General features: G+C 45.2%; 1 protein-coding gene across 1 annotated transcript in view; it reads right to left on the bottom strand.

The window, feature by feature from the left end:
• LOC126153408 (macrophage mannose receptor 1-like) overlaps positions 1-16023 on the bottom strand; it is a 91571-nt gene that overhangs the window by 33369 nt on the left and 42179 nt on the right. The window contains exons 2-4 of the mRNA XM_049916070.1: positions 13313-13569; positions 6684-6735; positions 887-1135 (exon numbers count right to left, since the gene is read on the bottom strand). Of these exons, the coding sequence (XP_049772027.1) occupies positions 887-1135; positions 6684-6735; positions 13313-13468 (457 nt within the window). The 5' untranslated portion in view covers positions 13469-13569. The remainder of the gene's footprint in view (positions 1-886; positions 1136-6683; positions 6736-13312; positions 13570-16023) is intronic.

The following is a 16023-nucleotide window of genomic DNA, read 5'->3' as shown; positions in this document are numbered from 1 at the left end:
CAAGGATGGGGTGCAGGGTCTCAGGGGGGGAGGAGGAAAATCTGCTCTGGGAGAAGGAGGGGAGAGGAAAAAGGGGGCCCTGGGGAGGGGGGGGGGCAACAAGGCCAGGTTATAGTTGGAAGGAAGGGTAGATGTCATGGCAAAGTTCATCATCTGGGAGGGGGAGTTCCTGGAAATTGCCCTGATGAAGGAGATAAGGGTTTGGAGGTGGAGAGAGGGAGGGATACAGCGATAGAGGCGCGGCAACGGGCAGGGGGTGGAGAGGAAGAAGGAAACCAGAGGGTGGGGGAGATCAAGCCTGTGGACAATGTAAAGGATGCGGAGATGTTGGAGGAACAGGAGGAGGTGGGGGAAGGGGATGGGGTCATACAGGAGCCGTTTGGGGGAAGGAAGGCGGATACGGAAGGCAAGGCGGAGCGCATGGCGTTCAAGGATTTGGAGGGCCTTGTAAAAGCGGGTGGATGCGGAGATCCAGGCAACGCTGGCATAACAGAGGATAGGACGGATGAGGTATTTGTAGGTGTAGAGGATGGTGGGAATGGGCTTTGTGCTGGATGCTCTGGAGGTGAAGGGTCCAGGTGAGGTGACGGTCGAGGGTGAGGCCAAGGTATCTCAGGGTGGGGGTGATTCTCTCTCTCTCATTACAGCTCCTTTTATACACGATTGTCATGCGCAGTCACTGACGTTTTGCTGTCTAGCGCCATCTGTCGCACATTTTGTGAACTTTGTTTTTGTTTTTGTTCTAATAAAACAACATGTCATTCCAAGCATGTGTGTCAATTTGTACCTCTCTATCTACATTATTCCGTGATTTATTCAGTTTTCAAATTTATACTGACTTTTTGATCACCCGGTATGTCGTTCAGGGAGTGCCAGTGCGCGTTACCTAGGTTGGACATGAAGTGGCCCTCGTTGTCGCGGTCCGTGATGGCGGTGAGCGCGGCGGCGACGTGCGCGCGCCTCAGCAGCGCCGCCAGCGCGTCCGCCTCCGCCGGGTCTGCGGGCACCGCCAGCTGGCCGCCCTCCAGCCGGCAGCGCGAGGCCGCCGCCCCCTGGTCGGCGGCCGCGCGGTGCACCTTGTACAGCCCCACGCCGGCCAGCAGCTCGTAGCCGCGAGGGATGAACGCCGTCTCCTCTGCACCACACACGGACCACGCGAGCTACTCTCCTACGTCACTCTTTACACAGAGAGTCCAAATGCACAACACTTCATCTTCTACATGAAAGAAGTTTACTTCGGCGACAGTTGTTAAAGTGTCTGGTTCATGTGGTTTCCAACAGGAATCGCCCTGGTGCAGCTACCTCGCTGGCTCGCTCTTTCGTTACCCATTGTGCGTCAAGTGGCGATAGGGGTAGCAGAACAACAAAAACCGTTTTCCGTTCTCTGCTCAATAGGTTCAATTCAGTTACAACTTTTCATTTATAATTTTCGTGGAGCACTGTGTCTCGTCCAGTTCAAAGCATTCAGTGACGCGGTTTCAAGGTACCTGTTGTTATACAACAGGATTAAACAACAGCATGGACACGAAAGATAATACACTATTGGCCATTAAAATTGCTACACCACGAAGGTGACGTGCTACAGACGTGAAATTTCACCGACAGGAAGAAGATGCTGTGATATGAAAATGATTAGATTTTAAGAGTATTCACACAAGGTTGGCGCTGGTGCAGACATGAGGAAAGTTTCCAACCGATTTCTCATGCACAAACAGCAGTTGACCGACGTTGCCTGGTGAAACGCTGTTGTGATGCCTCGTGTAAGGAGGAGAAATGTGTACCATCACTTTTCCGACTCTGACAGAGGTCGGATTGTAGCCCATCGCGATTGCGGTTTATTGTATCGCGACATTGCTGCTCACGTTGGTCGAGATCCAATGACTGTTAGCAGAATATGGAATCGCTGGGTTCAGGAGGGTAATACGGAACGCCGTGCTGGATCCCAACGGCCTCGTATCACTAGCAGCCGAGATGACAGGCATCTTATCCGCATGGTTGTAACGGATCGTGCAGCCACCTCTCGGTCTCTGAGTCAACAGTTGGGACGTTTGTAAGACGACAACCATCTGCACGAACAATTCGACGACGTTTGCAGCAGCATGGACTATCAGCTCGGAGACCATTGCTGCGGTTACCCTTGACGCTGCATCACAGACAGGAGCACCTGTGATGGTGTACTCAACGACGAACCTGGGTGCACCAATGGCAAAACGTCGGATGAATCACAGTTCTGTTTACACCATCATGATGGTCGCATCCGTGTTTGACGACATCGCGGCGAATGCACATTGGAAGCGTATATTCGTCATCGCCATGCTGGCGTTATCACCCGGCGTGATCGTATGGGGTGCCATTGGTTACACGTCTCGGTCACATCTTGTCCGCATTCTCGGCACTTTCAGAGTTGACGTTACATTTCAGATGTGTTACGACCCGTGACTCTACCTTCATTCGATCCCTGCGAAAACCTACATTTCAGCTGGATAATGCACGACCGCATGTTGCAGGTCCTCTACGGGCCTTTCTGGATACAGAAAATGTTCTTTTGCTGTCCTAGCCAGCACATTTTCCAAATCTCCCACCAACTGAAACCGTCTGTTCAATGGTGGCCGAGCAACTGGCTCGTCACAATACGCCAGTCACTACTCTTGATGAACTGTGGTATCGTGTTGAAGCTTCATGGGCAGCTGTACCTGTACACGCCATCCAAGCTCTGTTTGACTCAATGCCGAGGCGTATCAAGGCCGTTATTACGTCGAGAGGTAGTTGTTCTGGGTACTGATTTCTCAGGATCTATGCACCTAAATTGCGTGTTAGTGTAATCACATCTCAGTTCTAGTATAATATATTTGTCCAATGAATATCCGTTTGTCATCTCCATTTCTTCTTGGTGTAGCAATTTTAATGGCCAGTAGTGGAATTTCCTTTCGTGTTTAATGTGATGAGGCTACACTCCATTTAAGTGGAAATTGAACCAATTGCCACTGTGTAAGAACATGGGAAACTACACAGCTACGTAGTCGAGCACGAAATAGAGACTCTGCGAAGCTTCCTTTGTTTTGCACAATTTCTCGCGAAAACATTTACGGTCCTGTGTTTTTGCAGGAGAGACGGTCGCAGTAGTCATTTACCTGGATCTGGTGTAGATCTGCCTCTTCACGACTGCCATAAGATGCAGAAGATTTCATTTTTCAACAGAACAAAGCACCTCTGTACTGGCACCGGGTGTAAGACCAATTTTTAACAGTAACCAGCCTCGTTGGTGGTTCGGCAGTAAGGGCGTGCGGATTTGGCATAGCACCATTGTCTCCATGTTCACCTGGTTCCATGGGTATCTTACTTTTTTGATGAGGGTTTGTGAAACGTTTCGTCATTATTGCTCCCCTTCCAGCAAGTACTTTGGGTAGATCACGTCGTCATGTTGCCACAGTAACGAATGCATGAACTCCAAATTTTCTCGCAAAACTAAGGGACCAGTCTGACTATCGTCTGGATGTTTGTCATGAATCTGGTGGACGGCACACTGAACAGTTGTGAAAGATAATTCAAAACTTTGATCCTTGATTTGGTTGCAAAAAATATTCCAAGTTTGTATATGCACATGTATAAAAGATGTGACCTTGTAAAATTGAATGTTTACTTTGAAAATAAAATCTTTCTAAGTTAAAATTCACCCAAATTCACCAAAAGTTCATTGATATAGAAGATACAGTTCTTTGAAATAGGATGAATCTTTTTCAGTCAGCCTGTATTATCTCTGCACTAGCAGCTCGGCATCCAATTCTGGCTGGATGTCAGCTTCATACTATTGGCACAGTGGATACTTGTAGCGCTATAGAACCATAGGACCTCACTGTGAAACTCAGCTCGCTCTAGGATTAGAATTATTTAAAATTGATGATGTGTTCCGTGTGTTTTTAGGAGCGACTGTCTCTATTGTGTGAACGACGACAGGCGTACCCGTCTTCTTCACGTGCTGCGAATTTTGCTGTTATCCCTGCTCCGTGCCTAAACTCAACTAGACTTACAGGGTAATAGTCTGGTTGGAGTCCAGTGTCTGTTAAACGCAGGCGATGTATGGCAAGAGTACGTTGATGGTTCGTAAGGTAGGGAAGAGCTATTCCAAAGTATGATAGGAGAAGATAACCTAGATGCGTAAGAAATAGGTGAAATAAGGCCGGGATTACACAGGGTGCTTAATGATACGGATTATGACAAATCTGCTGGTATCGACGACACACATTCGTAGTTGCAGAAAACTGCGAGAGGTGTAGGAAGCAGTTGATTATCTGGGTTGGGTTAAAAAGAAAAAAACCTTTAAACCCGCCATACCATAAAATTTCCAGAAAAGCATAATCATCACATTGCCAAAGAAGGCGAGTACATGTAAAGAACTATGAGACGACTGGCTCGACGATTCGTCTTTCTGAACTGGTAACCGGAATAGTATATGGAATAATAGGAATAATAATTTAAGAGTTAATGTACAAATATCTGTTGAATTTCAGGTAGGAAAAAGGTATCAGTGATATGAGTACCAGAATGTAACTTGACACTGCACTTAGAAAGGGAGGCAGACTGAAGAAGTATCAGTATTTTCATAGAATTTGTGGATTTAGAAAAAGACATTGTCATTGAATGGCGAAATAAGACATTCACAATTCGTAGAACATTGTACAGAGACAACAATAATATAATACATTAATAAGCATTGTAGGAACGGAATGTTATCACTATTATTCCCCTATCATTGTACAGTTTGTATATTCAAGAAGGAAAAAAGGGAGTAAAAGAAAATTTCGGAAGAAGTATGAATGTGCTAGGGGAATACACAGAAATGCCAGTGGCTGTAACGAAGACCTAGAAAATCTGTTGAGAGGAATGGACAGCTCACCTTGCACAGAATGTGACTGAAGCATAAACAGAGCAAAGAGGAAGGTGTTGGAGAGTAGTAGCAGGAAATTAACTACTTGCTATTGGGAATTACACTCTAGTGGAAGAATTCGCCTATCTAGGAGACAGGCTTATGTAACATCCAGTTTTGAAATACCTTCCATTGCACACAGTTTGCAGACTTCAGTAGTGGTTAAGCCATTTTCATAACGATGTGCCGTTCTCATTCATTTGTTAAAGGTCCCGAACAGATTGTTCCTTTTAGATTTGATAATAGTTTATTTGATGTTCGTATGACACCAAAATATTAATAATGTATCCATCTCTTTCCACCTTCTTAGCAAATCATATTGAGTTTCTATGTCGGTAAGTTAAAGGAGCTATAAATTCTATGGCCATAGCATCATTAACATTTTTTGTATCATCTGGACTGAATATTACATCAGTTTGCTAAGCAGTTGTAAAAAAGATTACGTACGTGATGAAAAGTCGCACGAGTCCTGATAATAACGGTAACAAATGTAAAGAAACTTGTGCGACCCATATATAGCAGTCAGTGGGAAAAAATGACTGACGGATGGTAGCACTGTTGCCAGCTTTCAAATGCGAAGTGCAAACGGTTGCAGGCGTAACAACACTCTTCTATAAGAGCTGCGACAACACTAAGGCGTTGATATTGAGACATATACATATTCGTATTACGTTATAAAAATACATCACAACTTGCATGTTGATATGCATATATTTATACAGATGGCCAACCTATTTCATAAATCGGTTTCCAAGACGTTTTCAGTTTGTCGTAGCGTGTATAACTGACATGATTTCTGATTTAGCCTGATAGGGATACTGTAGAAGACATTTATTAACACTTAGGTATTGTTGTGGGCAGGATGTTAAACAAGGGAACTACGAACACAAGTAACTATTCGTTTTTCTTCATCACTCAGCAGTATTTGCAGCTGTTATATCACTTTTTTTGTAACTGTTCGTTTTTTTTTTTTTTTTTTTTTTTGCCATTCCGTGTGCAAGAAGTTTGTGTATGAAGCATGCTCACCTAATATTATCTTTTACTGTGTTTGTGGTCATTAAGAAAACTACCTGAAAACAGAAACGATGTACATTAGGTTTTAGCGTTCCGTTGAAATGATGGTCATTAGATACGGAGCAGAAGCTCTTATTACATAAGGGTGAGAAAAGAATACGGCCATGTCCATTGCAAAGGCAAAAACGTGGCATTTGCCTTAAGCAAATTAGAAAAAATCAGAGAAAGCTTACGTTGGAATGCCTGGTGGGAATGTTACGGATATGAAGCGAAGAAAATCAGGGATTAATGTCCCATCAAGGACTATTTATAGCTGGAGCAGCAGCTCAGATGGAGAAAGGATAGGACAGGAAATTGGCCTGTCATTGCCTTAAGCAAATTAGGGAAATAACACAGTACCTAAAAGAGGTTGGCCAGGTGCAGAGTTGAGCTGCCCTCCTCCTGCATGTGAGACCACTGTTTTATTCATTACACCATCTCGGGTGCTGAAATTCTCTGTGAAGTCTGTTTAAAGAAAAGTGCATGACATTTTTTGCGCCCGGGAGAAGTTGTTTTCGATTCCTCATATCTAGACAGCTGCTTACAACCTCTGATGTAACAGTTTCACCAGCATACCACTTAGCCATCAGTGATAAAATCAGTGTTCCACAGACGCAGTCACACTACAAACCAGTTGCTGGTATTTGCAATTTGTTAAGATGAATAACCATGTAACTTCGTGTCGTAATGTTGAGAATGCATTTACCTTTCCTGCAGGTAATGTTCTTCCCTTCTCTTCCGTGCGAGTAAGCATTTGCCTGAAACACAGAGATACAGTGCAGCTTAATGTGATGAAAGACTACAACTAAAATATAAGTGCCTATATAGGACTTAACAAAAAAAAAGAGGCTTGCATGACTAATAAAGTTGTAGCTTTACTGGCTACACTGCTGTATAAGCAATTGCTTTGTCATAAAAGACATGTGGCACACCATACCATGTTTCTATTATGCAACGATAAAGATCAGAATTCCTCTGTCGACTTTGTATTATTTGCACGCTGAGTTATAATATACGAATAAATATCGATTATCGATTATGGCAGTAAATTTCGATTGCAATGCTAGCCACAAACTCTGTAACCCTAATCCAAATTGCAAATTGTTATCACGTAAATTCTATTTTTATGCACAAGACATATTCACAACAACAGCACAGCATGGTTCCATAAATACCACACAATCCTTCTAAATTTTGTTTGGGATTTCTGTAATGAAATGAAATATCTTCGATTTGACGCCACTTCGGCGACTTGCGCGTCGATGGGGATGAAATGATGATGATTAGGACGACACAACACCCATTCCCTGAGCGGAGAAAATTTCCGACCCAGCCGGGAATCGAACCCGGGCCCTTAGGTTTGACAGTCTGTCGCGCTAACCACTCAGCTACCTGGGGCGGACGGATTTCTGTAAGAATTCCATATTTAGAATGATCAAGCTTGGTAAATTCATCGGCTCCCGTTTTGCTACCATGAACTAAGCATCTACAACAATTGGAGATCATAATGGGATAATACGTTTCATGGGAAATCATGTATAAACCAAGGAAACTGTGGTGCAATATTAAAATTCAGTTAACGACTGCCTCCAAAACTAACGTTTGTTCAACTAATGCTAGAGGGCAAAGATCAAGTTCTACAAATACATCTGCAACCCAAACACAGCAGCTGCAGATTATAATATTAAATTCTCCATATCTTAGTGAATATTACAGACTTTCAAAAATTTAGACCGGTTTTAGAATCAGCATGAAAATTTCTTTACGACAGAAATATTTTCACATCATTTCGCAGTCGTTTCAAATTTCGTCAGAACGAGTTTTGGAAAGAACAGCTGACGTAACTTAATATCCCAACTAATTCCATATACAAAGGAAAAACTCTTTTCAGTAACAATAATATCGCTATCCTTCAGCCAGCTTAATTCTACAATGAAGTTGCAAAACTGCACTGGTCTTGCGGTCTGATCTGAAAGACTACAGACGACTGCAGGTATAGCAATCGCTTTTATTGTAAACCATCCATCCGTCTACCTTCCATGTGTCTGCTAAATTAAATCTGCCCTCTGACAGCAATCACCATTGCTATCCTGCATTGGAGATTATCACTTTTATCAAAATCTTAAATATTGAATTCTGAGAAAAATTAATAAAATTGTTGCCCTGTCATTATTATATTCAATTAGTGAAAGGTGATTAATACACCATTACGGGTTTAATATTTTATAAAAATGGCAAGATTTCCACTCGTGTTTAGAAAGAACGGAACACCTTGATCAACTAGAGATAGGACATTCATATTCACAGGACGTGTACGGTAGTATGTTCTGCAAAAATGATTAGCATTTGAACAATGTCGGACCGCGGGTTCAAGATTAGCTTCGATATCGTGACGCAATACCACCTACCGGTAAAATGTTCGTGCGTCTCTCGCTGTCGCTATAAATGTCGAAGATAATGGATCGGTGTGAATTGAGCAGACGTGCACGATGCCTCGCAGATGTAGCCACGAACCGTACAGTCAAATCAGTGAGTTTGAAAGAGGGGGAAATATTGGTATGAGAGAATATGAAGCATCCATCCGGAAAATTGTTACTCATGTGGGGCGAAGTGTGTGCAACGGCTGTGAGCAGAATGGTTTACGGAAGACAGCAAAAGACGACGAGATGGAAGACGTCGTACCACCCAGACCAGCCCCCGAGAAGATCGACGTCTCATCCGAACGGCAATGCAAGACAGATTTGCGTCCTCCTCGGCTCTGTCGCAACAACGGAACAGTGTAACACACCGTATGTCATCAGGGTTGACAATCCGTAGCCATCTATTGTGGCATGGGTTACGTGCGCGTTGTTCACTTATCCGCCTAGCTTTGACGAATGGCAATGGTGTATGGAACGACTCACTGGGGATAGTAATGGCATCAGATAGTGTTTTCGGACGAAACCAGATTCTGTTTGTTTGGAAATGATGAGCACACTTTGGTTCGTTGCAGACAGGGGGAGCGGCTTCTCAATGACTGCATTCGCACAAGACATACATCTCCAAGACAAGGCCTTACGGTGTGGGTCGCTACTGGGTACAACCACAAATCACAATGGTGCCTTCCCAGGGCACTGCGACCACTGTGACCTACGTCAATAACATCCTGCGACCCGTAGCCATACCCTCTCTCCACAACACCCCAGACGCCATTTTTCTGCAAAACAATGCTCGATCACATGTTCTGCACGATTATGTACATTCTTGGTGTAACAGGATGTCATCTTTTTGCCCTGGCCAGCCAGATCACCAGACTTGTCACCAATCGAAAATGTGTGGGACGTGGTGAAACAATTGGTATAGCACTGCGACCCAATGCCAACCACAACAGATGAACTTCGGAACAAGGTGAATGCAGCGTGGATGGCTTACCACATGACGCCATTCACGCCTTATACACGTCTATGCCATCACACATGACGGACCCTGTGTCTGCTTGGCAATAGGACACATGCTGAACCGATGTGACTGAAATGTCATACATTTCTGCTGAACATACTAACGCACATGTCCTGTGAATATGAACGTCCTATCTCTAGAAGTTCAAGGCATTCTGTTTTTGTTTGTTTTATTTGTGAACATGAGTGTATTAATCATAAAATACAACAAAAACACACTTTGAGAGAGATGACAAATAATTCAAGAACTTTTGGCAACACAAACAGAAGCAACAAATAATTAGCATTCCACTGGGTGGCGTTTGGTTGGCAAAGACTGAGGTGTATCTGTGTAACCTATTTACTCTGGCTCAAAACATGGATAACGCAATCTGAAAGTATCTAATGCTGAACAGACTTCGATGGATTTGGTATTCACAAAAGTTACACTACATTGGTGCAGCTGAGGACAAGTGGCGACACGGTATTTCTGTTTGACCTAACAAGTGGGAGCAGCAACACTGTACCCCTTTCTCGGTGCATAGTGCTGTCCCAGAGATGACGGTCGCTGCATAAGCGGCGGAAAAGTAGCGATGAGCCACGCCGGTAATTCGTTACCACGGGCACGAAATATGCAATGTCGCAGGCAGGCCATCTGTCAGACGGATCGAAATTACTCTCTGACGAAGCCCTGGCGTCTTCGCAAATTCCCGCGCGTGACATTCCCCTTCGCCGGTTATACCGTGGACCAATCTCACTCACTTCTACGGCAGTACGCACAAGGAGATCAAACGTTAAGGCGGCAGAACAGATACAAATAAGATTGTCCTCGGCACAGCGAGTTGTCCGCGATGATTGAGATCCAAACTGTCGGTACGCCGCAAGCTCCCCACTTAAGATCAGTGCTAGTGTGAAGTCACGTTCAGGGTGAGTATCCCAAGTGAAACCCACTCATAAACAGAGTCAAAACCAGAATTTCCTGTCCAAACCACAGTCTGAATCAGATTAAACTTTTCTCAGCACATCACATTTCCATCAAAACTCCGTAAACTCGAAAAGAGCACCAATACAACCGCCCCCAGACGGCTTTCGTGCCAGTCACATGACTTCACCAGCGACACGTCTCCCCTCAGCCTCCCGACGAATCCTAACCAAAGTTAATAACATTCTTTTCCCTGCTAGAGAAGCAGTCGATCCGTGACTCGTAAATGTCTGTGCTGGGAGGAAAAGACTTTCTCCTTCCGACTTGTGTTTCCCACGGCCACTGTAGACAGCATGTTTTGAGAGTTTTCTTTTAGGCCTAAAGTGAACAACACAGAGATCATTATCCTGAAGGGTCGAACGTTACAAAATGTCTGACCAGGAGGCTTGGCTCAACCAAGAGAGGTGCTTTTGTGTCCCAATATAGATCTTTTCAGAGCCACCATAAATGCTACGTTCCATCATAAAATTCTTCCAAGAACTCGGCAGGCAAATGGACGACATCACCTATTGGCTCCATCTATAGCGTCCAGTCCAATACAAACATGGAAACTCATGGATTTTTATGGACGCCAGCTCTACACACAACGGGAGTTTATGACATTGTCGACACGCCTTGGCCGAGTGACCTATCTTCTCTCCCTGCGCTCCTGATCCTGCCGTGTCCAGAAATGCCTAGCAGGTACATCGAGACAGGCCGTTTTCCGCCTCTTCGGCCAAAAGCATTGCTTCGCACCTTCTGAAATTTGCTATAGTTCTTCAGAATTACTTACTGAATAATCCTGTGCAGCTCTTTTACATTATCTTTTCTTTGAGAAAAGTTACCCTTTAAAATTTGAGAAAAATTGTTGCATTTTCCTGCTGTTAGATTCCATCATGCCGACGAAAAACAAACTGCACGTAAAGATTGACGTTGTCTCCAAGGATGGATGCATGCTTGTGTTCTTCCTCTTTTCCTTCCAGAGCGACGAGATCACCCAACAAATACCACGCAAACATACCCCAGACCGTAGCGCTCCGCCCTCCGGCTTGGACCCATCCGATGATTGATGCAGGGTGTCAGCTTTCAGATGTTTCACACTGTACACAGCGACGGCCATCTGTCTGATGGACCATAAACGTGATTCGTCTGAAAAGGCCGTCTGTCACTACGCAGTAGAAGTCCATTTGCGGTTTTGGCGTGCAAGCAAACTCCAGCCCTCGTCGCCGAAGAACAGGAATCAGCATGGGTGCATGAACTAGTTGCACGCTACGGATGCCCATTAGCAGTAATAATTGCAGAACGGTCGTTGAGGAGACATTTTTCGTAGCCCCTTGGTTCATCCGGGCGTTCAGCTGCCTAATAGTTGCACGTCCATTCGCTTATCCACACATCCACAGCCGTCGTTCACCCCTGTCATCTACCGCCCCTGGTGCAACACAGTTGCCTCGACACCGGTTTCCGATAGCGCCATTTTGCCATGCACAGTATACTCTAATCGCCGCGGCATGTCAATAGTTTGCATAGTTAGCTGTTTCGTAAATGATTGCAACGTTGTCCCGAAAGACAACGATCATGCCCTTTTGGACGTCTTATAAATCGCTCCGTTTCCGCATTACGACAACGACAGCACTGTGTTTCGCCGCATCCCCCGACACGCTCTATACACTGTGTGTGAATTCCTAAGGGACCAAACTTCTGCCGCGTGGGATTAGCCGAGCGGTCTCAGGCGCTGAAGTCATGGACTGTGCGGCTGGTCCCGGCGGAGGTTCGCGTCCTCCCTCGGACATGGGTGTGTGTGTTTGTCCTTAGGATAATTTAGGTTAAGTAATGTGTAAGCTTAGGGACTGATGATCTTAGCAGTTAAGTCCCATAAGATTTCACACACCTTTGAACATTTTTGAACCAAACTGTTGAGATCATTAATTAAACTATCATAACGCTAAGTACAACTCTCACACCCATGCCCGAGGGAGGACTCGAACCTACCGACTGGGCTACTGAAGCGCAGTTTTACCTCAAGCAGTAAGTACCTCATCTCCTACCTTCCGAACTTCACAGATGTTCTCCTGCTTGCATCTGCGAGATTTGCAGGGAACGTCTGTGAAATTTGGAAGGTAGAAGACGAGGTTCTGGTAGAAGTAAAGCCGTGAGATGGGGTCGTGAGGGTTGCTCCGATAGCTCAGTCGGCAGAGCATTTGGCCGCGAAAGATAAAGGTCGCGAATTCTAGTCTCGGTCCGGCATACAGTGTTAATCTGGCAGGAAGTTTCTCATCAGCACACTCACCGCTGCTGTGTGAAAATTTCATTCTGAAAAAGTTTGATTATTTAAAAAAGAATTAGATAAACAGCTGACCAACAAAAGAAGGTAGTATTCCTTCATATTAGATTATCTTTCACTGTCCGCCCCCGGGAGCTAAGTGACCAGCGCGACAAAATGTCAATCCTAAGGGCCTGGGTTCGATTTCCGGCTGGGTCGGAGATTTTCTCCGCTCAGGGACTGGGTGTTGTGTTGTCCTAATCATTTTCATTTCATCCTCATCGACGCGCAATTCGCCGAAGTGGCGTCAAACCGAAAGATTTGCACCTAGCGAACGGTCTACCCGACGGGAGGTCCTAGTCACACGACATTTCCATTTATTTATTTATCTTTCGCTTTGTCCGCAGGATGACTACACAACCTGCCAAGATTGTACAGAGCAACTTCGCTATATACGTACACTTCTGTTAAATGTTTTCGTATAGCCATGCAACCTGAAGATGAGGTTTGTACCTCGAAACACATTACTGTATTAAAAAATTAAAATAATTGTACAGATAATTTTGTGACTGACAGCGACCCCTGAAAAACTTTTCGCATTTTCCAAACAGTCGCGATCGATCAACAGTCAATACGGCCTTAAACTGTCATGCAGATGCTTCTCCAGTGAAGCGCCGGAAGCTAGTGAGACCACTGACCTTGCTGTAGCCGCAGCCGATGTCTATCTGGACGTGGCCGAAGCCGACCACGCGGCAGCCGCAGCGGATGCGCTGCTCCAGCCCGCCCACGGCCGCGGCTACGGAGGTCACGCACAGGGCGGCCACGGCGATCGCCGCAGTGGTGCGGAGCGTCATGGCCGCAGCTGCTCGCCACCAGTCACAAAGAGGCCAGCGCCCAGCCTCCTAGCTGACCAGCAGCGTCTCCAAGCCACGTGCAAGTCCTTCGCGTGGACTCACTGTACAGCAATGCGTATTTGGCATAAACAAAAGTCTTGAAGGGTTGTAGGAAATGTAGTGATTATTGCGTAGTCCATCTCGTTTTGGACAACAGGCTCTGCTGATACCATTTCGTTGATATACTCGTAGTCATAGGTGTAGCTGTGCCAAAGTGGCACCAGCCTAAACTTCTGAAACTTAGCTGGTACATTTGTAACGAATGTTTTGAGGTTCATTACTAAGTTAAGCTCATCTGATGTCAATCATATGAAAAGAGTACACTACTAGCTTCGGAGCGCTTAGAAAGTGTACAACCGGTAGCACACCCTCCACCGGTGACACAAAATACAACAGTGAAGTATGCGCCAGTCGGTTGCCCGAAATCAGCAGAGTAAGTTTCGTCGACGTGTAGACGTCACACAGTAACTGCAGAAATGGGCTGTCGTGTTTAGATACGCTTAAGGCCACACTGGAAGCTCGATTTATGGCATCGAGCCAGTCGCTGTGGCCGAGTGGTTCCAGGTGCTTCAGTCCGGAACCGCGCTGCTGCTACGGTCACAGGTTCGAATCCTGCCTCGGCACGGATGTGTGTGATGTCCTTAGGTTAGTTAGGTTTAAGTGGTTCTAAGTCTGGGGAACTGATGACCTCATATGTTAAGTCCCATAGTGCTCAGAGCCATTTCAACCATTTGGGGCATCGACCCGGACTGTCCAACGCGCCTACAAGGAGTGGCCTACCACTTGCTGCCGTGCAATGTAGCATTAGAACAGTGGTTGTAAAAAGACCCTGGTTGACAGGAGCCGCAAATGAGTGTCACGCCTCGTCATGATAACTAGTTTTAAACACGTCAGCCGGCCGCGGTGGCCATGCGGTTTTAGGCGCTGTAGTCCGGAACCGCGCGACTGCTACAGTCGCCGGTTCGAATACAGCCTCGGGCATGGATGTGTGTGATGTCCTTAGGTTAGTTAGGTTTAAGTAGTTCTAAGTTCTGGGGGACTGATGACCTCAGATGTTAAGTCCCATAGTGCTCAGAGCCACTTAAACACGTCAGCACTTGCTGCTATCAGTGAATGCATACATCCTCAGTCAGTTTCCGATGGAAAATTGCAAAGGGCACTGCACGCATTGTATATTCGGTTTCGGGTACCTTGCAGTGTGTTATTGCTCACTGTGAAACAAAGAGTTGCATGTCTTTAGTGGACCACACAATATACATACTGGACAATAACTGACTGGATATTATGCAACGCATACAGGCAACCGACGGTTCACTGAGATGTTTAACCTGTAGCGTGCTGTAAATAATGTGCCGTTTTCTTTCAGTAACTGTCCCTTCTTTCCCCTCTCACAGATATGTAAGAGGGGTGTCCAGATCGGTCGCCAAATGGAAACCGCACTGAAAAACCGATGAAACTTTGCACAGATCTGCTGACTGCTGGCCAAGTCTCTATTACGCTCATCGATAGCGTCACGTTGCATTTTGCAGTTTCGAGTGCACAGTAGGCACGTAAAGATGTCTAGAAAATAGTGTCTCCCTCCAACTATAGGTGCCCGCCGAGAGATTTCGCTTGGTTTCATGCAACCTCACGTAATGTAACTATCATACATTTCGTCTTCATGACAATACTCGGCCACACACTGCAGGGACAATAAAGATGCTCCTGCAGTGTTTTCAATGGGAAGTATTCGATCACCCCTCACAAACTCGGACGCGACTCCCTCTAATCACATCAACTGCTGTCTATGAGGACAGAATTTTAACCAAGACAACAAGTTGTGGACCAGCTTAGAGAGTTGGCGAAAAACACAGGAGGCTTCCTTCTGTGACGAGAGTACTGGAAAGTTGGTTCAACGGTAAGACAAATGTCTGAATCGGAGCGGCGACTATGCAGAGAAATGGCTGGAAGGTGTAGCTAATTGTTGCAGATTAAAAATTTCTGATTTTCATTGTGTTTTCCATTTCTCGTATGATCGGAACTTATTTTCTGAACAAACCTTATAATTTCTTACTTCCAGATGTTTTCTCATGTGCTGTGGCCGTGACAGCGTCGGACTTCTAGTTTTAGTGTCTAAGATAGCTGTTCGAATAGGCCTATATTGGGACAAGTATAACAAACAGTTAGTAGTAGTTTAGATTTATCTGGTTATATTTTTCAATATGCAAGTAAATTGAGCCAGACTTCCTATTTTGAGGAGACACTAATCTGTAGTACCAAATTATTACTGAAAAATTGTTAAGATAGGAAAAAATATTGAGAAGATAGAAAAGTTGACTTAGTCCAGCCGACAGAATGTTATTAAACGTAGCGTTAGGACGACCACTAACTAACTGACTACCAAGCACGCCTAAGAAACAAACAAAATTGTCCGAATGTCGACCGAACTCGGGAGAAAGTTATGCTGAGGGAGAATGGAAGTTGCTAACAAGCCTTGAGAGTCCTAGGGATACGTTGTAATTGCGTGCATAGTCAGT

Source organism: Schistocerca cancellata, chromosome 2 (assembly GCF_023864275.1).
Source record: "Schistocerca cancellata isolate TAMUIC-IGC-003103 chromosome 2, iqSchCanc2.1, whole genome shotgun sequence".
NCBI classification, from domain to species: Eukaryota; Metazoa; Arthropoda; class Insecta; order Orthoptera; family Acrididae; genus Schistocerca; species Schistocerca cancellata.
Note: the sequence above shows the minus strand (reverse complement) of the source record. Positions and strands in the feature narration are given on the sequence as shown.